The sequence below is a fragment of the Myxine glutinosa genome, chromosome 3 (assembly GCF_964187855.1).
Source record: "Myxine glutinosa chromosome 3, kmMyxGlut1.1, whole genome shotgun sequence".
NCBI classification, from domain to species: Eukaryota; Metazoa; Chordata; class Myxini; order Myxiniformes; family Myxinidae; genus Myxine; species Myxine glutinosa.
The window spans coordinates 10,472,716-10,497,948 of NC_136263.1; the positions used below are offsets into that span (position 1 = coordinate 10,472,716).

The window sequence follows — 25,233 nt, forward strand, 5'->3', positions numbered from 1 at the left end:
ATCGTAAATGTAAGCACAGTGTTCACCCTCTCCAGGTCGAACCTATTTCCCCACCGGTGTTCATTCATTCCCTTTTTTATATACAGTACATGTTCAAGGCTCGTGGAAGAGCTAGGGAACAAAACAGACCAGGACACAACATAACAAAGGGAGGAGCAGGCGAAAGAGGAAACTCCAACAGCAGGACGGAGGAAGAAAGTCGATGGAGACAGACAAACCAGGGATACAGGTAACGATGAGGGATAGAGGACAATGCAAGTTGTGGACAAGATGGATACATAAGTAAAATTTTGGGAGAGTTGGAGGGTGGTTTAACGTCTGTAGAAAAGACAATGGCCTTGGATGGGAATGACTTGAGATGGTGTTGAACAGCTCTCTTGAAGACATGGTCAGAAGAATGTGAATGAAGAATGAATGAAGAGTGTAGAATGTGGTTCCACATGTGGCAAAAGAGAGGAATAAATGATGGTGGAATCATCTCCCTGTGTATACATTGCATTGTCTCCCTGTGTATACATTGCATTGTCTCCCTGTGTATACATTGCATTGTCTCCCTGTGTATACATTGCATTGTCTCCCTGTGTATACATTGCATTGTCTCCCTGTGTATACATTGCATTGTCTCTCTGTGTATACATTGCATTGTCTCTCTGTGTATACATTGCATCGTCTCCCTGTGAACATTGTATCATCTCTCTGTGTATGCATTGCATTGTCTCCCTGTGTATACATTGCATTGTCTCCCTGTGTATACATTGCATTGTCTCCCTGTGTATACATTGCATTGTCTCCCTGTGTATACATTGCATTGTCTCTCTGTGTATATATTGCATTGTCTCTCTGTGTATACATTGCATCGTCTCCCTGATGAACATTGTATCATCTCTCTGTGTATGTATTGCATTGTCTCCCTTTGTATACATTGCATCGTTTCCCTGTGTACATTGCATTGTCTCCGTGTGCATACATTGCATTGTCTCCCTGTGTATACATTGCATCGTTTCCCTGTGTACATTGCATTGTCTCCCTGTGCATAAATTGCATTGTCTCCCTGTGTATACTTTGCATCGTTTCCCTGTGTACATTGCATTTTATCCCTATATACATTGCATCGTTTTCCTGTGTATGCATTGCATCGTCTCCGTGTGTATACATTGCATCATCTCCCTGTGCATACATTGCATCATCTCCATGTGAACATTGTATCATCTCTGTGTATGCATTGCATTGTCTCCCTGTGTATACATTGCATTGTCTCCCTGTGTATACATTGCATTGTCTCCCTGTGTATACATTGCATTGTCTCCCTGTGTATATATTGCATTGTCTCCCTATGTACATTGCATTGGTCTCCCTGTGTATGCATTGCATAGTCTCCCTGTGTATCCATTGCATAGTCTCCCTGTGTATATATTGCATCGTTTCCCTGTGTATACATTGCATCGTCTCTCTGTGTATACATTGAATCTTCTCCATGTGTATGCATTGCATCGTCTCCGTGTGTATACATTGCATCATCTCCCTGTGCATACATTGCATCATCTCCATGTGAACATTGTATCATCTCTGTGTATGCATTGCATTGTCTCCCTGTGTATAAATTGCATTGTCTCCCTGTGTATACATTGCATTGTCTCCCTGTGTATATCTTGCATTGTCTCCCGATGTACATTGCATTGGTCTCCCTGTGTATGCATTGCATAGTCTCCCTGTGTATACATTGCATCGTTTCCCTGTGTATACATTTAATCATCTCTCTGTGTATACATTGCATAGTCTCCCTGTGTATATCTTGCATTGTCTCCCGATGTACATTGCATTGGTCTCCCTGTGTATCCATTGCATAGTCTCCCTGTGTGTACATTGCATCGTTTCCCTGTGTATACATTTAATCATCTCTCTGTGTATACATTGCATTGTCTCCCTGTGTATATCTTGCATCGTCTCCCGATGTACATTGCATTGGTCTCTCTGTGTATCCATTGCATAGTCTCCCTGTGTATACATTGCATCGTTTCCCTGTGTATACATTTAATCATCTCTCTGTGTATACATTGCATAGTCTCCCTGTGTATACATTGCATCGTCTCTCTGTGTATACATTGAATCTTCTCCATGTGTATACATTGCATCGTCTCCATGTGTATACATTGCATCGTCTCCATGTGTATACATTGCATCGTCTCCATGTGTATACATTGAATCTTCTCCATGTGTATACATTGCATCGTCTCCATGTGTATACATTGAATCGTCTCCATGTGTATACATTGAATCATCTCCATGTGTATACATTGCATCGTCTCCATGTGTATACATTGAATCGTCTCCATGTGTATACATTGCATCGTCTCCATGTGTATACATTGAATCGTCTCCATGTGTATACATTGCATCGTCTCCATGTGTATACATTGCATCGTCTCCATGTGTATACATTGAATCGTCTCCATGTGTATACATTGAATCATCTCCATGTGTATACATTGAATCGTCTCCATGTGTATACATTGAATCGTCTCCATGTGTATACATTGCATCGTCTCCATGTGTATACATTGCATCGTCTCTCTATGTACATTGTATTTTCTCCCTTTGTCCTTAAGACCCCTTTACCCACTGGCATCGCCTCAACTCGCCATTTTAAATAACCCCAAACCGGAATTTCCACAACTCGCCATTTTAAATAACCCCAAACCAGAATTTCCTCAACTCACCATTTCATATAAACTCTCGTGCCCCCCATCCCGCCGCTCCATCGGTTCTCCGACCTTCCCGGCCTGCCTGCCCCCTTCTAAGTCTCCCCCCAAACTCTCCTTACCCTACCTCACCGGCTCTCTTAGACTCTGGGCAGTTCTCCTGCCCCTTCTTAATCTTAGTTTTCTGCTCACCCTCACCCTGGTCCAGTTCTCCTGCCTCTCTGGCCAGCCAGCTCTCCTGCCCCTTCTGTTCCCTCTTGCCCTCTCCACTAGCCTTCGTGACCCCCTTCTCTGTTCCCCTTCCACGAGCAACGGCAAGTACTCCGGCAAGTGTGTTTGTGTGTGTGTGTGTGTGTGTGTGTGTGTGTGTGTGTGTGTGTGTGTGTGTGTGTGTGTGTGTGTGTGTGTGTGTGTGTGTGTGTGTGTGTATATATATTATATATATATATATATATATATATATATATATATATATACACACACACACGCACATCCTGTACATATACTGTCATGGCCAAAAATATTGGCACCCTTGCACTTTTTTCAAATAATTCACCATTTCTTCCAGAAAGTTGTTGAAATTAAGAAATCTTTTGGTATCCACAAATGTATTTCTTTGGTTTACAGTCGAACAAAACAAAAAAAGCTGAAAAAATTACTAAATCTTAGCTTATTCCACACAGAAATCCTACAATGGCCCGGACAATATTATTGGCACCTTTTCGAAGTTGTTAGAAATAATTAGATTTCAAGCAGGTGATTCACCTTTACTTTGGAATGGAACTCACCTGGGGTGAGTTTCAGGTGCATACAATATTTAAAAAATCACTCATTCAATCAGTTTGAATAGGGAAAGGAGTCTTTCTGCTGTTTTGTGTCACTGTGTGTACCGCAATGAGCATGGAGAAAAGAAAGAAAACCAGAGAATTGTCTGAGGAGGACAGACACAAGATTGTAGCCAAGCATGGACAATCTCGATGCGAAAAGACCATCTCCAGAGACCTTGATGTTCCTGTGTCCACCGTACGCAATGTTATCAGGAAGTTTAAGGACCATGGCACTGTAGCCAAACTCCCTGGACGTGGCCATAACAGAAAACTTGATTGAAGATTGAAACTGAGGATTGTTCGAATGGTGGAGAAAGCACCTCGATCAACTGCCAAACAGATTGAAGCTGACCTTCAGACACAAGGTACGACATTTTAAAATCGCACCATTCGTTGCAAACACAATGAAAGCGGTTTCTACGGTAGGAGACCCAGGAGGACCCCACTGCTGAGAAAGCCCAAATGGAGTTTTCCAAAACACACCTGAACAAGACAAAATCCTTCTGGGAGAATGTCCTGTGGACAGATCAGATCAAATTATAGCTTTTTGCTAAAGCACATCATCTCAATGTTTACAGAAAACAAAATGAAGCCTTCAAAGAAGAGAACACCTTCCCTGCAGTCAAACGTGGTGGAGGTTCAGTGATGTTTTGGGGTTGCTGTGCCGCCTCTGGCACTGGGTGCCTTGAATGTGTGCATGGCATCATGAAATCAGGAGATTACCAAGGCATTTTGGAGCGTAATGTTCAACCCAATGTCAGAAAGCTGGGTCTCCATCGAAGGTCATGTGTCTTGCAGCAGGAAAATGGCCCCAACACACTTCAAAAAGCACCCAGGAATGGTTCAAGACAAAACGCTGGACTGTTCTGAAGTGGCCGGCAATGAGTCCAGAACGAAATCCCATTGAACACTTGTGGGGAGATCTGAAAACAGCAGTTGGGAAAAGGCACCCTTCAAATCTGGGAGAACTGGAGCAGTTTGCACAAGAAGAGTGGGACAAACTGCCAGTCGAGGTGTAGGAAGCTCATTCAGGGCTATAGGAAGTGCTTGACTGCAATTATTTTGTCCAAAGTCTGTGCTACCAAATATTAAGTCTTGGGTGTGAATAATTTTGTCAGCCATTTCTTTTTATTTTCTGATTTAAAAGGATATATTAAGTTCTGAATCAAAAACAAAGGTTTTGTAATATTACAGTGAAATATAGAATTGTGGAGACCAAATACTTTTGTCAATTTCAACTTATTTTTTATAAAAATTGAGAGTTATTTGAAAAAAGTGCAAGGGTGCCAATATTTTTGGCCCCGACTGTATTATTTATATGTATATGTCGATTGGTTTTTATTGATGCTTCATAAGGCCTATCAGTCAGCCTTTTTATGAGCATTTGATTTTCATTCCTCCTTTTAAAACCATTAACCCTGTTGTTTTTATGAAAGATCCCATGTTTATTTGATGCGTGAAGACCCTTTGTTTCATGGAATGAGCTTGCACACTTGAAACACAAAACTTTCTCAAACTGCAGGACATGTATTTCTGGAATAATCTCTCCTGCCTACAAAGGGGAGAATGTCTTTTTGCAGATGTTGTGTCAATAAATTGTAAGAATAGTTTGCTGCTTTAACAATGTAATACCCAGAAGAAACATTCTCGTGGCCATTAAAACAAGCATTCTGAGTATTGCGCTGCAATACATGTCCCCTACCAAAGTTCAAAGTGCCATAACTTTGTCCAAAATGATCGAATATGCAAATTTATGCACGGTTGATGCTGGTTTTCAAACTTGATCCGAGGTATGCTGAGACACGTGTGTCACGCCTCGCCTCGTTGATAAGCCCGCAAGGTCGCTCCATGGAGCGGCCTGCACGTATTGCACTGTGTGAATTATATAAATTATTACCAACTCACGGTCTGAGGTACTGGCGATTCAAGAGATATCCATTTTTTAAAAAATATTTTCGTTTAATTAACGATATCTGCCAAACCACGTGGCCTATCGCAAATTCCAAAAGGACATTTTAGTAGACTGACATGATGAACAGATTTGTGAAGTTTCCCCTCGATTGGATCAAAAATGAGGGAGGAGCTCGGTTTTAAAGGTTCATGCTTAAAAACGTCATAACTCTGAAACCATCAATAATTTATTATATTTTTCGGTTCATGATCGATGTGTATATATATATATGTTGCTCGGCTTGGCTCCGCCCCTCCGGAAAGCTCGTGCTGTGTCGCGCTGTTGACGTTCGCGAGACGAGGCTGAGGACGCGCAGTGCGGCTTGAGGAGAACTCGAGAATAAACAAGAGATATCCATTTAAAAAATGTATTTTCGTTTAATTAACGATATCTGCCAAACCACGTGGCCTATCGCAAATTCCAAAAGGACATTTTAGTGCTGAACAGATCTGTTAAGTTTCCCCTCGATTGGATCAAAAATGAGGGGGGAGCTCGGTTTTAAAGGTTCATGCTTAAAAACGTCATAACTCTGAAACCATGTGACGCATGACGTCATGTTCGCTGAGTTTTTTGTTTGTCATGGGTATGCGATTCTGCCTGCAAAGTTTGGCCTCGATCTGTTCAGCCGTTGCAGAGAAAAAGGGGTTTTTGTGTTTTCACGAAAAACAATATGGCGACCGAACCACGTGTTGTGACGTCATAATTACCATTAAAATATTCTACAGACCGACTCCATTATATGGTAAAAAAAAATTATCTCAATCGGTCCTATTATTGCAGAGAAATTGGTTTTTAAAGGAAATTAAAACTTAAAATGGCACTGAGATAAGGATCATCAGAATTATCAGAATTACCAAAGTTCAAAGTGCCATAGCTTTGTCAAAAATGATCGAAACGTCGTGAAGTTCGAACTTGATCTGTACCTTATCATGAGGAAACCATGTGCCAAGTTTGAAATCATTAGCATTAAGCGTTTAGAAAAAAAGTCCGGACAACTGTTCTTTGCATGACGGACTGACAGACTGACAGACGGAGGGACGGCGTGCAAACCTATAGTCCCCTCCAGTGTACACCGGTAGGGGACTAACAAGCATTCTGAGTATTGCGCTGCAATACATGTCCCCTACCGGCAGTCTGTCGTCCGGAAAACTGTTGGGGAAATTACCAAAGTTCAAAGCGCCATAACTTTGTCAAAAAAATGATCGAAACGTCGTGAAGTTCGAACTTGATCTGTAACTTATCATGAGGAAACCATGTACAAAGTTTGAAATCATTAGCATCAAGAGTTTAGGGAAAAAAAGTCCGGAAAGCTGTTCTTTGCATGATGGACTGATGGACCGACAGACGGACAGATGGACAGATGGACAGACGGACAGACGGACAGACGGACAGACAGAGGGACAGAGTGCAAACCTATAATCCACTATGGTGTACACCAGTAGGGGACTAACAAGCAGTGAATCTATTCCTGATACACCACGAGTAGAAGTTTTACTGCTGTTTAATATGTGGCATGATAATAGAAAACTTTTATCTTTTGGAAGTTGTAAAAAGTTTTTCTTTTTCTGAACCGTCAGGTCCAGGAGTCACAAGACCTAGCAGGCATCCTGCTCATCTACGCCTCCCAACAACCGAGGAGTCTTCACAAGAGGAACAATACTATAGTGTGATTGACAAGGGAAAAGAAAATAATGTTGACCGTTTTGAAAATTCCTCAGACAGGAGCTCTTCCCGTTTTCAGGAAAACGCACCATCCTCTCCACATACAAGTGGACAATTGCATGATTACGATGGAGCCGAGATGGTCGAAACGGAAGAAGAACTTTGTGAACCAATGAATAGTCCAACCGATGACGATCAATATGAATTGGAATCCTCAGGGATGAGCAGTCTTCCAAGAAACGGACTACGAGCATCACAGAACACTTTTACCTCTGAGATTTCTGAAGAAGAGCAAAGTCGCAAGAACGGCTTTTCTGATGAACGTGAAGAAACCGCATCACCTGAGAATGTCAGCACAAAACTGCAACCTCGCAAAAAGCGTTTTGACAAGAGGAGTCACCGGATAGAAATGGAGAACGCTGAAAATGATCCTGCTTTGGCGAATTCCAAAGTGAGGAACAAATACAAAAATGAAAAGGAGAATTATTCGCCAAATTCGAGACATGTTACGGAGGTTGAAGTGCTTGACGACTATGATTTTGCGGATGAGCAGCAAGATTCAGGAATGTTGGCGCAACGAAGGAATTATCCGAAAAGAGCACAAACACCAGTAAACTATGAATCTGAGGAAGAAGAGCAGGGTATTGAAGAAGGGCATGGATCATCCAATAGGATATTAGTGAGAAAAAATGCTAATCAGGCAGAGGATCGGGACGCGACCTTCAGCGCAAGAAACAACCAACCTAATGCTGGTGACCATGACTCCATGCAAGATGGCCCATTCAATCCTCCAATGAAGAACCAATCAGAAGAGAGCTCCCAAATCATGCACACCTATGGTGATGAGTTTATTAATCATGATGAGGAAGGTGATGATGCACCAAGTGATGGGACAAACCGTCGTGATGAAATGATGAAAAATCTTCAGGAAATTGGCACCGAAGATGGCGAGCATTTCCTGGGTGACGGTAGGGACACCAAAAGCAACACCAAGGGCAACTACACCGAGGAAAGGTTCTGGCATACGACTGAAGATGCTGAGGAAAATGGTCAGGCTTTTCAAGGCCCAGTTGATGGCTTACAGGTTAATCAAAAAATGGATGAAATGCAGGGTTGTCTTTCTCCTATTATTGAGGAAGACCAGTCAGGGGATAGAGCAGATGCAGCAATAGTCCTAACAAATGGCAAAGGGGAGATATTTTATGAGGGGAAAAATTCCGCAAGTAGTCAAAATAAACGCTTTGAATTTGACAAAGGAACATTGGAGAATAATGCATCTCGTGGGAAAGATCCAAACATCTCACGTACACCTGAAATATCTGGAGGTGAGAATTTAAATCTGGCTTTACCCAATGGTTGGGCACGCAATGAAGGTGGAGAGACGCAGCGACCCATGAATGATCTGGAGAGCCCAGGCCACGATGTTTGTGTGAAGGACTTTTCCAAAAGAATTAAGAAGACATCGGCACATGAAAGGGCAAGTGCATCGCCACAGGGAGACGACATTGGGAGTAACACATCAGAAAATGATATTGCTCCCTTTGCCAAATTTGACTCTTCTTCCTCACAAATGGTACACTCAGGTTTTAACGATGGCAAACAAAAGGGTGTAACCTCAAACGAGGAAAAGTTGCGTAAAATGGAAAAGGGAACATTGCTGCTATTTTATGGAAGTCTTGAGGATATTCCAACAGAATCTGAACAGGGTGAACCAAATGGCCTCGAGTCGAGTATCAAAATGGCCACAGGTGGAAATGAAAGTAATTTTCATCAAAGTGAGTCGACAAAAGGTGCCGTGCCGAAAGCTTTGGCACCTTCCGATTCAGTTAGCAGTGAACAGTTTGATACCAAATGGAATCGCAATGAAAATGTTCCCCAAAAGGATTTGAAGGCCAAAGGCAAATCACCTCCCAGGAGGCCTCCACGCAAGTTCGAGCAGGCAAATCTTCCCAAGATGAAACTTTCAAAGGTGATGCCATCGACCAATTGGCCGCGTGGTGGAGGAATCTCACCGGCTGAAAGTGTTGAAGAACTTGAGGATGGCATTGGGCCCACGGAAAGCACGGACGACTCTAATACGCCGCATTGGCCGAAGGAGCCCAATTTCAATGGACAAATTGCTACTCGAGCCGCAATCGAGGAGACCGAGATGATGGACCGTGGAAACCAAAGTGATGCTTTGTCTGATGGATGCAATTCACTGGAGAGCGACTGGAAACCGCACAGGCAGCCGGACAGAAGCAATTTTAAAACCACATCTCCATATTCACAGGTACATTACCCTTTTACCTATTCATTCGGACGTTACTGCTACATCAAGTATAATAATTGGTGTTTACATCTAATGCAAACATATATTCATGAACCTGATTTCACAATATGGAATACACATCTCTCGATAGTAAATCGTCTGTTCTGCACATACCAGGGCTTCAAACAAAATGAATACAATTTTGTAATTATATATATATATATGTGTGTGTGTGTGTATGTATATATATATAGACATTTTGTACGAAGGAGGTAGGAATTTGTAATTTGTTCAGGGTTTCGGCGTTAACTCGCCGCCTCTTCGTAAAGTTTTTTTTATTTTTATTTATTTATTTTAAACGTCCACCGACGATCAGTGCTGACAGTCGACTCCTCTGCCTTAACATCCATCCAATGGACTGCACGCATTCATTGGTACCGTACATCGCCTTGCACATGAAACACCAGGATGACGGTTTATACCTGGGTCGAGATTCAAACCAAGGCTCGACAGCTTGGAGACTCGTCTGCATACCTCGAGGCTATGCTTTGACAGTTTTGTTAGCATACCGACAAACCGGAGATGGTTATATTGTTATATCTTTGTTTTCCCCTTTTTTGGTTTGAAGGCTGCAAGGCTGCCAATCACAGATGTGCCATTTATTTTGCCCACTTGAAAAGTGTGGAAAGCAAATTTAGATTAGTGGGGAATTGAACATTAGTTGAGTGATGGTATCACTGTGTACTTTGGATGAGAAACGGCAAGGATGATGATGATGCTTGGTGTACGCGGGAGGAGGATGCGGTAATGGAGTGAGTCAAACATACTGCTTTTAAAGGTGCACATGTCCATAGATATGCCAATAACGATTGAACAACTTTCCAAAGTTCATTATGTTCGGTTTTCCTCAGAATGAGCCAAAATCGATGGAGCCGCAGCAATTGATCAATTTTGCGAAAGAGACAGGTACGCCAGCATCTGTTTGTTTCTGTAATTGTGACATATATTTATTTACAAATCACATTTGTTGTGCATATATATATATGTGTGTGTGTGTGTGTGTGTGTGTGTGTGTGTGTGTGTGTGTGTGTGTGTGTGTGTGTGTGTGTGTGTGTATATGTATTTATATGTGTGTGTGTGTGTGTGTGTGTATATGTATATGTATTTATATATATGTGTGTGTTTGTGTGTGTCTGTGTCTGTGTGCGTATGTGTGTGTGTGTATATGTATATGTATTTATATATATGTGTGTGTGTGTGTGTGTGTGTGTGTGTGTGTGTGTGTGTGTGTGTGTGTGTATATGTATATGTATTTTTATATATATATATATATGTGTGTGTGTATGTGTGTATATGTACATGTATTTATATATATATATACTAGCTTGGCTCGGCTCGCTACGCTCGCCTCATCAAGCGTCGTTACTGAGGAACGGGCTTATTTTAGCTGAGACTAATGAGTGTACCTGAGTTGCTGTGTTGTCACGATTTACACCAATCATAATACAAAAAATTACTTTGCACAAATGTATTTGTTGTTTGTGATATTACATTTTTATAGGCAACTTAGGTTGAAGATTTAGGTTGAATGTTTTTTTTTCAAAAAAAATAACCCCTCAGCACACACAGGGGAGGGGTTGGTGCAGACTGGAAGTTTGGGACGATTACATCTCACCACCACGTAATTCAAAACACCTCACCACCATGTAATTTAAAACACCTCACAGCCATAAAACACATAATAAAAACACCTCACAGCCATAAAACACGTAATAAAAACACCTCACAGCCATAAAACACGTAATAAAACACCTCACATCCACAAAATTAAAAACACCTCACCACCACGTCATTTAAAAACACCTCACCACCAAGTAATTCAAAACACCTCACCACCACATAATTATAAATACCTCACCACCACGTAATTCAAAACACCTCACCACCATGTAATTCAAAACACCTCACCACCATGTAATTTAAAACACCTCACAGCCATAAAACACATAATAAAAACACCTCACAGCCATAAAACAAGTAATAAAAACACCTCACAGCCATAAAATACGTAATAAAACACCTCACATCCACGAAATTAAAAACACCTCACCACCACGTCATTTAAAAACACCTCACCACCAAGTAATTCAAAACACCTCACCACCACATAATTATAAATACCTCACCACCACATAATTCAAAACACCTCACCACCATGTAATTCAAAACACCTCACCACCATGTAATTTAAAAACACCTCACCACCATGTAATTTAAAAACACCTCACCACCATGTAATTTAAAAACACCTCACCACCATGTAATTCAAAACACCTCACCACCATGTAATTCAAAACACCTCACCACCATGTAATTCAAAACACCTCACCACCATGTAATTTAAAAACACCTCACCACCATGTAATTTAAAAACACCTCACCACCATGTGATTTAAAAACACCTCACCACCACATCATTTAAAAACACCTCACCACCACATAATTCAAAATACCTCACCACCACGTGATTCAAAACACTTCACAACCATGGAAACAAAAGTTTATTTGTATTTGTAATATAGGTGATATCACATTTTATAAACAATTGAAGTTGAAAAAAATAAGATTCCCCCAACAAATTTTAAAAATTGGAAACATTTTCAAAAAAATACCCTTAGGACATACCGACGGGAGAGATATGTGCATGCCAGAAGTTTGGTACGATTTCACAAGAGTTTGAGGGAGTAGTTCAGTGACAAGACAACACAACACAGGAAAACACAGTACAGGACAGATGCTGCGCAGATATATATATATATAGATATATATACATATGTATATGTGTGTGTGTATATATATATATATATATATATATATATATATATATATATATATATATATATATATATATATATATATTGTTACGGACACGGCTTAAGATGTTATGATGGGCCGAGCGGAATGGCCGCCGTGCTCGCACAGTTTACCCGATTATCCCCAACTCACCCGATTCCACTCGAACGTTGGCCAAATCGCGCTACGCTAAATCAATGAAGGAAAGGACACAACGACTGGGATAAATGAAACGACGCAAGGGGTACAGTTCTCAAGACCTCCGGAGGAGGATATAATTGGTGGTGGAGAAAAGGGGTAGATTACAAGGTATGAGGTAAAGCACAGAAGAGATAGGCACTTAGACACAATCTTATCTACCCCAGACCGACCACAGACAAACGGAACAAGATTGACTTACACAGGGATTGATGGCAGGGAAGGACAGGCAGTCGATAGCCCAAGGTGCACCTTGGCTCAGGGGCAGAATCAAGCACGGTCCAGTCCAGAGATGCGGGGAGATATTGCAGCGCTCGGAGGTGGCGTCCTTCTCTTTTCAAGCTGAGGGCGCATCTGACGTCACCTCCCTCTTCCTGCGCATGCTCAACGGGGAGTGACACGCCCTCGGCTGCTTGGCTCCGCCCCAGATGGGACCGGTCCGCCGCTCCCATTGGGTGCGGGGGTTACCGGGCTCCGCCCTTGACGAGGAGCTGACAGCGAGCCCCTACGTGGTAACCCCGTCGAGCACATGTTCGATGGTGGCTAACCAAGCCGGAGTGAGGACGCGCTCTCCCCGCGCCGCCGCCGTTGTTGTTGTTGCTGTTGTTGTTGTTGTTGTACCATGAGGAAGAGCTGCGGGGAGGTATTGGGAGGTCCTAAACTTCCTAACGGTGCCATACAATCACATTCTGGTGCAACGAAGAGTCAGAATTAATGGAAACAAGTCCTTAACTGACATAGACTAAGAATAACTAGCAAGATGTCCTATAGTTGTCTACGTGAGATGCGGTGGACCTGGATGCGACATTTAATGGGGGAAATAGGGGGAGGTCGGGTCTACAGAGTGTTGTTTACAGGAAATGGGACTAGGGAATAGGGGATTGGGGATAGTTGGGAAGTATGGAGGAAATAGGGGAATATTTACAAGCGGATATGGATGGATGCCAATCTCATATCCGCAACATTGCACCCTTCTCTACCTCGGGGCGTCCCGAGTGTTTCCCTCTACTTTAGTGTGGCACTCAGATGTAGTTCCCTCTACTATTAACTCAACCCTGAGTGCGACAGTTTTACAGATGTTCACAAATGAGTAAATATGTCCCCCTGCGACGTTGCACCCTTCTCCTCACAGAAACACACCCACAGGATAACCGAATCGCGGAAAGCATCCTCAAACTAAACATACAGCCGGTAGGGAGCATTATTTACACAAGACTGATATTTACACTACGATCCAGGACCTGTTCTTTGAGGAACACATGCAGATGTTATGCATAGAGAGAGCACGCATGCCAGCATCGATACACCAACCCACGAGTGCCCTGTGGCCCTACGGCCTTTAATAATGTGCAGAGCACCCCATCCAAGCACCAAAAGCACCACCCCATACACACAGTCAGCACCATCCGGTGCACCAATAAAGTGTTCATAAAAATGCACAATCAAGTGTCCATGGTCACCGGTGGTGTCGCAGCCGGCCGATGTTCTGCCGCTGGTCTTGCCTTCCTGGAGCACTTGGCCTTCTGGCTTCTTTAAAAATAAAGAAAGGCGCCGACCGCGTCCATTTCTAAATTGTGGCCGTCAGGGGGGCCAACTAAAAGTGGTTCACCTGTATGGCATAGGTGCCACGTTGACCCAGAGGTCCATCCACGGGTGGTGCTTGCCCGCAAAAGAACTGCGGTCCATGGTGGGCGGCCACAAAAATTGCGGTCCATATGGTGTATCGATCCAGGCAGCAAGCAGCGAAAGTACAGGCCCACAACTGCAGAGCCAGCACCTCTCTCTCTCCTCTCTCTGCCCCAAAGCCAGATCCTCGGAGGTGGGAGACAAAAGAAAACAAGTGAATAAGGTGGTAAGGGCGCAAAAGTGCACGCAATGTAAGGCAATGCACACTGGGGGCACATGGGAACCAGGTGAGACAGGTACATTCCTACCGTACGCCCCCCCCCCCCCACCAGGTAACCTACATTGCCCCTCCCTTACCCCTTACTGTATCCACAAAACACAACACTACCCATAAACATCTACTTTACACATCAACAAACGTCCCTACTGTCTTCCCCATTCCTCCCAGAAACCAAATTCGTCTTCTCTCCCTCCTAACCAATCAAATTTGCCATTTCCAACTCTCATCAAAATTTGCCATCTCCAACTCAACATCAAAATTTGCCATCACCAATTCATCATCAGTCCCTCCTAAGGAGGGAGAGATGGAATCACCCCAATGTCTTATCCACGTCGTGATGCGTCTCACAAATCCACACAGCAATTCTCATTTCCTGCAACACAGAACAAAGGAACACAGGTGTGGAGTCATCATCATCACCTCAGGTAAGTGGCTGCGTATGGTGCGACAGGTTCATCAGTCCTAACTATTTCCTAAATGACTTTAACAACTTTACATTACCCGGGGTCTTTCCCTGCCAATCCATTGGCCAACTTACACTATGGGTTCTAAAAACCAATTCCCATTGACCAAACTGTGGTGCTTCTCAATTTGGGGTCTCACTCCCCCGATTCATCTCCCAGTGCCCTTGCACAATTTCTGGGCTGTGACGTGTAGCTCTCTCAGCAGGTCTACCCACCTGCACACCTCCCACCACTGTAGTTGCCACCCGAGCTTACCTGCTCCTCATCCTAACCTAACTAACTGGGGAAGGCCCTCTCGCACTCTCACCCCCTCAGTGCCCTCTCTGGCACGGGCTGCCCGATCCACACCCGGGATCCTCAGGCACCCACTGGCACTAACGGCTCCCAGAGCCCACCTGCGGCCTCACCTGGCCGACATCCTCACAGTGGTTGAGTGCCCAAACCAACTACACACACTAACAGGCTACACGCCCAGCCATTTCCACAACACTAATGCACCCATCCACAATACCATTCTGCAACCGCACCACAAATGCCAATATCCAACCACAATTTACCTATACCCTCTACCTAACACTTACACTACCCGCCCCGGGTACTCGTGAAAGGGGTCCACTCTTCCCCCATCCACACCTTCGCACCATGCACACCACTCCGTACCACTTACTCCAACTCTCTCCACACCACTCATTCTCTGCTCCATATATTCCACACACCTGTACTTGCACACCTGTGCTCTCATACTCGGTGCCGCCTGCACCCGTCTCGCCCCCAAGCGCATTTGCGCTGATCCACAACACTCACTACTCATACACTGCTCCACACACCTGTCCAGTTCTCACACAGCATCATCTCATCTAACTACTCCCCTCTGAAACTTGCGCTTCCCAGTCGTCCCTTTAAACTATTGCGCTCCCACGTCATTATCATCCACCCTAAACTACCTGCGTCCCCACTACAGGTATCCTTGTCACTAACTAACCTTAACGTTACCTAATGTCATCTTCTAGGGCCCTACACACAATATCCTAACCCACCCGGGCTAGTTTTCACTGCCATACACCCCATAAGCTATAGCGCATTTGCCCCCAGTTTGTGAGGGATGACAGAGTTGCCATCCCACCACATCGGGCACCTCCCACTACCAATTTTGCACATCAAATTTCAACAAATCAAAATTTTGCCAATCACTACCCATCATCTGCCAATCATTACTGCCAATCCTTTGCCAATCAAATTTTGTTTTTCTAATTTCGGGGCCAAAACACTATCCTCGTCATTACAGTCTACTTACTAATGCCTCTCGGTGCACCAATTCACTTCTAAGGCTCGGCTTCATACAGCCAAGCCATGAATGCGGGTTGTTTGGTGCCAGCGGCTGGATACGTCCGGCATTCGGTGCAGGGGAGGAGGTTTACCCGGGCCGAGGTCCCACGCACCATCTCGGCACGGAGCCATCCCATGGCCCGATCTCGACCTGCCGGAATGCCTCAACAAAAAGTGGTCGCCATGACGACCCTTCCAATCGGGCTGCCAGCTCCGCCTAGTGGAGCACGGACGCGGCCGTTCAAAGCGAGACCCAGCGTGGATCGCGTATGGCGGTCCTTTCGAACCTGCCGTGGCTCGGATCCCCGCTGGTTCTCGCGGCACGCGAAGCCCGGCACGCACCGAGGGCCCGATTCGGCTATAAGTCGCTCTAACCGCTAACCCGGTTACCGTCGATGCCTCACCTGCATGCTCACATGCATACGCTACCCCTTTCTTGCCCATACATCCAGCTGTTCCCATGCTCCTCGTCGTACCTTCTCTAACACACCCAGGTACACTCATTCCACTCACAGCCTTAGTCACACACCTGACCACCGAACACTTTGGCACACATTCGTTGGTCGCACACCTCACCAACACACCTCTTCGCGCCCCTTCCTCGGTCACCTCCTCTGTGACAATCACAGGTGTGCTTTCACTCGCACACCCAACCACGTGCCTCACGACCAACTCCAGCGTGCATTCCCACACACGCTCTACCATTCCAGGTGTGCTTCCTTTCTCACCTGTCACAACCAACTCACGCTCCGTGTCACTCTTACTACTCTCACCTCCACTCTTGACAGCGCACTCACCCTTACTCTCGACAGCGCACTCTTTCCTCATGCACCCGTCCGTTACACACCTTTCTCGCACACCCTCTCCCGTTACATCCTCTGTAACACTCACCACAGGCGTGCATTCTTCCTTACTTTTGACAGCGCACTCTTTCCTCTTGCACCTGTCCGTCACACATCTTTCTCGCACACCCTCTCCCGTTACATCCTCTGTAACACTCACCACCGGCATGCATTCTCCCTTTACACCCTCCGTAACACTCCTCACTACACGCTTCCATGTGCTCCCTCGCACATGCGCTACGACCGACTCACTCTCGACAGCACCCTCACTCCTTGGCACGCACTTTTTCCTCACACACCCCAGAGTCGGACTTTCTCACACACCTCCTTTTTCGCACACCAGACCTGTCGCACACTTCACCAACGGCCTCTCACGAACACCCGGGTCCATCTCGACCCCCAAGCTTATTAAATCACCTGGCGCATCATACGCACGACCATATTGGTCACCACTTACACCGGGTCCTCTTTCTCTTCGCTTCTCCTCCATCACCTGCGAATCCCTCATCCGGTTAATGAGCACATCATCACGATCCGAACACAGACTTTGGACCAATTATTTTACTTCCTCCTTTATCTCTTTCTTATCCTCTCTCCGTCGCTTCTTAATTTCGCTTACCCCTTCTTCCACTTCTTCTAATTTCTGCTTCACCTCTTTTATTTCCCGGTGCGTCTCCTCAAGCTCGTCCTCTAAGGCCACCTTGACCGTTTCTATGTGCGTCCTCACCTGCCGGTCCTTCGTCTCCATCACCTCTACCACCTTGTTCATTTTCCTCGTCAGGTCCTCATGTACCGTCTGACACTCTTTTTTAATTACCCCTACGTCCTTTTTCATCTCCTTCTGTGTCGATTTTAAACCCTCTATTACCGCTGTGTTCTTCTTTACCTGGTCCCCCAACTCCTTTTGTCCCACTGTCAGTTGTTCTACTCCCAGCGTCAACTCCTCTATACCACCTTGCAATTTTACAGTCCCCTCTCTCACCTCCTTCTCCATGCGCTCCTTACAGTGCCTCACCTCCTCGCGCACTCCTCCGACCTCCTCACTCACACCTCTTCTGATCTCTACTCCCATCACTTGCATCTCCTGCCCAGATGCCACCCTCATCTGCTCCATTTCCTCCCTGTGAGCATCCAATTTAGTTTCTACCCCCATTCTGACCCCCTCTATCTGCTGCCCCATTTTTTAAACTTCCCTTTACGCTTGGTCCCTCATGTCCCTCAATTTGCCTTCCACACTGTTTTCTAACCCCTCTAACCCCTTTTGCATCCCTTCCATTTGATTCTCTTGAGCGGCCATTCTGTTTTCTACCCCCATTAACCCATGTTTCACCCCTTCTATTTGATTCTCTTGAGCGGCCATTCTGTTTTCTACCCCCGTTAACCCATTCTTTACCTCTTTTATCCCATTGTCTAACCCCTCACCGGTACCCCTCGCTTCGTCCCTCATTACCCCCATTTGGCCCTCCAATCGCTCACCCTGAGCATCCATCCGGTTCCCCATTACCCCCAACTGCTCACTCTGCAGTTTGAGAGACGCCTGCATTTGCGCCATTAATTGCTCCATGAGGGCCTGCATTTGGGCCATCCCTCCCACTTGTGCAGCGGGTGCGGCCGCCGTAGCCATGTGCGAGGCGCCATTTTGCGCGCCCGCAACCTCGTGCGCGAGGATGCCATTTTGCGAACCTGCCACCATCACTGCTTCGCTCTCCTCATGTCCCTCAATTTGGTCCTGGATCGACCCTGCCTCACTCTCCTCTACCGGAACCCAGCCGTCTTGATCTGCCATAGCGCGACTTTCAAAATTCGGGTTTTTTTTTTTGTAAAACAAAATCAAATTTCGCCGTTAATAATTTCGAGCGCGTGAAGCGCGCTTCGGGTCCAATCCCACTTCCCAACACCAATTGTTACGGACACGGCTTAAGATGTTATGATGGGCCGGGGCGGAATGGCCGCTGTGCTCGCACAGTTTACCCGATTATCCCCAACTCACCCGATTCCACTCGAACGTTGGCCAAATCGCGCTACGCTAAATCAATGAAGGAAAGCACACAACGACTGGGATAAATGAAACGACGCAAGGAGTACAGTTCTCAAGACCTCCGGAGGAGGATATAATTGGTGGTGGAGAAAAGGGGTAGATTACAAGGTATGAGGTAAAGCACAGAAGAGATAGGCACTTAGACACAATCTTATCTACCCCAGACCGACCACAGACAAACGGAACAAGACTGACTTACACAGGGATTGATGGCAGGGAAGGACAGGCAGTCGATAGCACAAGGTGCACCTTGGCTCAGGGGCAGAATCAAGCACGGTCCAGTCCAGAGATGCGGGGAGGTATTGCAGCGCTCGGAGGTGGCGTCCTTCTCTTTCCAAGCTGAGGGCGCATCTGACGTCACCTCCCTCTTCCTGCGCATGCGCAACGGGGAGTGACACGCCCTCGGCTGCTTGGCTCCGCCCCAGATGGGACCGGTCCGCCACTCCCATTGGGTGCGGGGGTTACCGGGCTCCGCCCTTGACGAGGAGCTGACAGCGAGCCCCTACGTGGTAACCCCGTCGAGCACATGTTCGATGGCGGCTAACCAAGCCGGAGTGAGGACGCGCACTCCCCGCGCCGCCGCCGCCGTTGTTGTTGCTGTTGTTGCTGTTGTTGTTGTTGTTGTTGTTGTTGTACCATGAGGAAGAGCTGCGGGGAGGTATTGGGAGGTCCTAAACTTCCTAACGGTGCCATACAATCACATTCTGGTGCAATGAAGAGTCAGAATTAATGGAAACGAGTCCTTAACTGACATAGACGAAGAATAACTAGCAAGATGTCCTATAGTTGTCTACGTGAGATGCGGTGGACCTGGATGCGACATTTAATGGGGGAAATAGGGGGAGGTCGGGGCTACAGAGTGTTGTTTACAGGAAATGGGACTAGGGAATGGGGGATTGGGGATAGTTGGGAAGTATGGAGGAAATAGGGGAATATTTACAAGCGGATATGGATGGATGCCAATCTCATATCCGCAACAATATATATATATATATACACATATGTATATTTGTATATATATATATATATATATATATATATATATATATATATATATATATATATATATACATATGTATATGTGTATATGTATATGTGTATATATATATGTATATATGTATATATGTATATATGTATATATGTATATATATATATATGTATATATGTATATATGTATATATATATATATGTATATATATATATATGTATATATGTATATATGTATATATATATATATGTATATATGTATATATGTATATATATATATATGTATATATGTATATATGTATATATGTATATATATATATATGTATATATATATATATGTATATATGTATATATGTATATATGTATATATATATATATATATATATATATATATATATATATATATATATATATATATATATATACACACATATATATATATATATATATATATATATATATATATATATTGACTTGAAATTTGAGCAGGGTTTGCATATTGCGTCATTGAAGTCTATCACACATAGACTTCACACATAAAAAAAAAAAAAAAACCACCTTTAGAGGCCATTTTTCCCCGCAAGGCGGGGGTTGGCCTTTTTCGGGAACCGTGGTTGTTGTTGTTTTTCGGTCCCCTATTTGAAGCAATGTTTTACGGCCGGATGCCCTTCCTGACGCCAACCCTTTTTACCGCCTTTAACGACAAACAGGGAATTACCAGTGAACTGGTACTCAATTAGCCGACCTCGGAAGGATGACAGGCTGAGTCAACCCCCCTGGCGTTAATTCAGCGATCGACCGGGATTCGAACCCAGGATCCTTGGATCCTAAGCCGGCACCCTAGCCGCTAGCCTCTTCCTGCGCATGCTAGCCTAACACCAGGGATTGGTGTTGTTCACACATAGAAGTCTATTATTTTTTTTTGTCATGTTTAGCATACGGAAGAAGAATAATGACACCGGCTTTCACAATGCCTCGTTAGTATTCCTCTGGTGCAAAAAAGAAAGGATTAAATTTTAAGTTGAGTTTTTGGTCATGATTGTTTTGTATTGGAGCGATTATATAGCAAGCGGTTTCTACTTTGTGGCTGTAAACTGCAAAGGTACCAGGTATCCCGATTTGGTGACCTGCTCACCGTTTAGCTGTACAGTATGGGCTCAATCCCCAACCAGGTGGAATGAACTAAAAACATGTGTGGTGCAATGCCGGCAGGGGTCGCTGCCTGTCGGAGCATACGTCCTCGTGGATTTAGCCGAAGGAGAGTGCTGGGTGGACACGGCCAAGGCATTATGGGCCATTTGGCCTCCTCCCATGTTTGATTTGTTGTATTTTCTTTAACTGGCAACGGTACCTGCCTTACGGGCAGGGCTTCAATTGGGAGGCCCAAATGAAAAGGCAAAATATCAGAAATTGAAGGCTTTTTTTTTTATTTTGAACGATTTATATAAACATACGTTGAATCATATCACACGCAAATCATCAAAATCTGAACAGTATTTGTAGAATTTCAATAAAACCCACATCACTGTTCATATCGGTAAATATTATTCCATTGTGTTTGGAAAAACTGGAACATTGGAAAATTGGAAAAATTTTCCTAATTGGAAAAACAATATAGCCTATTTTACTCCAGGGGGTCCCAGACAGACATTTGGTGAATTATAGTAAGATAATAAGCTGTGTGTTGATTGTCGTGATCTAGTAACAAATTCATGACAATGAAATATTTCTCATCATTTGTTAGTTATCTTCTTCACTTTCTTGCAGAGGATCAGGACATTGAGAGCTTGCCCGAGTCTTGGTATGGTGACTCTGAGAGTAGCATACTGGATCGATTTTCAACACCTGACTCCTTTCTTGGTTCGGAACCTGACTCTCCTGGACTGTCGTCTTCCGGAACCCAGACGATATGGTTACGAGATTCACAGTGTCAGACTCCATACTTCATGAATGACTCGGACGAGGAGCACAGAAGATGGACACAAAGGGGACAGAGCCGTGAGTATTTACAAATTACATACTCCTGCCTATTTGTTTTGACTTTGATCGGTAATGGCAGCTCACGATGGGACATTGAAAAGGTGCTCTGCTCTTATAATGAGTGTTAATTCTGAGCACACTGGTAAATTAAAATGTCATTTCGTGTGTGCAAGCTAAAATGGATCCTCATAAAGTTCACAAATCCCTTTGATTGCATTTGTAATTCTCTTGGGGATGGCCTTCGGAGAAAGACAAACAGGTGTTTGATTGAAAAACCTGAATTATTCACAAGCGTTTATTCTTCTCAAATACCACAGAAGACCATCTGCTTCCGATTGAGGCTCCTTCCGCCATTGGTGAAAAAAGATCCCGAAATAAACGATGGTGACTCGGCTAATAAAATGGACGTCACTCTATAAACTTGATCTAAAACGGGAGGACTTTGCTTCAAAGATTATTTTCTTTCGGGTTTATTAATTTATATTTATGTATTTATTTATTTATATTTATTTATTTATATATATGTATTTATTTATTTATATTTATGTATTTATTTATTTATATTTATGTATTTATTTATTTTTATTTATGTATTTTTTATTTATTTATTTCTATTTATGTATTTTTTTATATTTATGTATTTTTTTATTTATATTTATGTATTTTTTTATTTATATTTATGTATTTATTTATTTTTATATCTTTTTTTATTTATGTATTTATTTATTTATTTATTTATTTATATTCATGTATTTAATTATTTATATGCATGTATTTATTTATTTATATTTATGTGTTTTTTTATTTATATTTACAGACGGCATTTAATATGGAATATTTTTTTTGTGGGGGTGAGCTTACTTTTCAAGATGACTTAGAACCAAAAGTTCATTGGAATTATGTTGAAATTATTCTAGATTTTGTTAATGTGACCTTTAAAAGAAACAAAAACCACATTTGACATTTCGAAGCAAATAAATTGATCCTTGAAAGTGATGTAAACTGATATCGAACTCAATTCACAGACAGTACTGTGTTAAACCTCTGTACGTTTTCCAGAAGTATCTCTTTATTTTGCACATTAGCCAAAAAAAAATTCAACAAAAACAAAAGCTAAATTATGACTGGGATTACGGACAGTAAAATTACAGTTCAGTACTTCGTGTAACCCCCACGAGCATTCAGGAGAGCATGTACACGTCGAGGCATGCTGCTCACGAGATTTGCCAAGGTTTGGACAGGAATCGCTTGCCATGCAGTGACAATAGTCTGCTGCAATTCATGCACAGAGGTCGGCTGCTGCTCCAAGTGGTCGATTTGACGCGTTAATTCTGCCCACAAGTTCTCTATCGGATTCATATCCGGGGACATGGCAGGCCACTCCATATGCTCTACACCACGGTCAGCAAGAAAGTGTTGGATCATGCGAGCACGATGAGGCCGTGCATTGTCATCTTGGAAGACAAAGTTTCCTCGAAAGGCTGCACGAGCAAATGGAAGCAATGTTTCTTCCAGAATGACCCTGTACTTGAACTGGTTCAGGTTTCCATTCAGAACAACCAGGTCAGTTTTGCCCCCTGCATGAAAAGCAGCCCAAACGGTCACCCCGCCACCTCCAGCTTGGACTCTTGGCACTATACAATCTTCGTTGTCGGCTTCATGCACTTGTCTGCGCACTCGGACGCGACCATATTGACGATAGACCAGAAATCTAGACTTGTCACTGAAGATCACGTGATTCCAGTGTCCTGGCTGCCATTGACGGTGCTCTCTGGCCCACTGCAATCGGCCCTGGCTGTGTTGTCTGGTCAAGCATGGCTTTCTCAGGGGACGCCCCCCCCCTCTCAGGGGTCAAGCGTGGCTTTGTACTTTGTTGTTGGACATCCGTGTACTATGACATTATTTGCAAGTGGACGCTGGTAGACGATGGGCAAATGCATATCAGAGAAGGGATTTTAACCTGGATGCTTCACGTTGTGAGTTGGAGGATTCGGGTGGGAAGACTAGTCGGTCTTAAGTGTGAAGAATATTGAAGCAGAATAATTTTCTTCAAAATAAATGTTTTGCTTCTTTCGGTCTTGTCAACCAGTAATCTTTTTCATTATTGGTGGCTACATTATTTTGGAGCATTTTCAGAAGCACAGCAGTTGGCTAATTGATTACTGGAATAAAGTAGTTACTTTTTGTGATATTTTCATCAATTAGCCAGTCCCCTGTGCAGTGGATATAGGGTTTTGCAATCACTTGTGTGGGTATCTGTCTGTGTGTCTGTCTGTGTGTCTGTCTGTATGTATGTCTGTGTGTGTTTCTGTGTGTCTGTCTATGTTTCTGTTCAGGCTGTAATCTTTTTTTGAAGGTTAAGTAAAAACGTAAAAAGCATTTGAGTTTTTGTCATAAAAATTTCAACAATGCTTTATTATGAGAACTAGCGTGACTTTGGCGTGCTCCGCCCACCTCACTGCACGTCGATTCAGAGGGGTAGGCATCTTTGACCATTTCGGTGTCTTTTGGATCTTCATGGTGTTTTGAGTCTTCAGGGTCTTTTGGATCCTCTGGGCCTTTAAGGGTATTTTGGGTCTTTGAGGTGTTTTGGGGTCTTCAGGGTATTTTGGGTCTTTCGTGTCTTCAGAGGCTTTTGGGGCTGTGAGGTCTTCAGGGGCTTTTTGGGTCTTATGGTATTGGGTTTTGGGTCTTTTCTTATTGGGTTTTGGGTCTTTTGGGTCTTCGGGGTCTTTTGGGTCTTCGGGGTTTATCTTATTGGGTTTTGGGTCTTATCTTATTGGGTTTTGGGTCTTTTGGGTCTTCGGGGTCTTTTGGGTCTTTGGGGTCTTTTTGGTCTTTGGGGTATTTTTGGTCTTCGGGGTTTTTGGGGTTTTGGGGGTGTTTTGGGTCTTCGGGGTGTTTTGGGTCTTCGGGTTGTTTTGGGGACTTCGGGGTGTTTTGGGGACTTCGGGGTGTTTTGGGGACTTCGGGGTGTTTGGGTCTTCGGGGTGTTTTTGGTTTTTGGGTATTCAGGGTATTTTTGATCCTCAGGGCCTTGAAGGGTATTTTGGGTCTTTGGGGTGTTTTGGGTCTTTTGGGTCTTTGGGGTGTTTTGGGTCTTTTGGGTCTTTGGGGGTCTTCAGGGTATGTTGGGTCTTTTGGGGTCTTCAGGGTATTTTGGGTCTTCAGGTGTCTTGGTGGTCTGAAGGGTCTTGGGGCAATTAAAGGGTCGTCAAAGGTTTGAGGGGTCTTGGGGGAATTAAAGGG

The 25,233-nt window shown here is 43.9% G+C and overlaps 1 protein-coding gene across 2 annotated transcripts in view; it reads left to right on the forward strand.

Annotated features, from left to right (window-relative positions):
- Positions 1 to 25,233, forward strand: part of LOC137423808 (uncharacterized) — a 152,573-nt gene that overhangs the window by 61,012 nt on the left and 66,328 nt on the right. For both annotated transcript variants that reach the window (XM_068111328.2, XM_078773717.1), the window contains exons 4-6: positions 7,055 to 9,411; positions 10,302 to 10,356; positions 21,772 to 22,002. In XM_068111328.2, the coding sequence (XP_067967429.2) occupies positions 7,055 to 9,411; positions 10,302 to 10,356; positions 21,772 to 22,002 (2,643 nt within the window). The remainder of the gene's footprint in view (positions 1 to 7,054; positions 9,412 to 10,301; positions 10,357 to 21,771; positions 22,003 to 25,233) is intronic.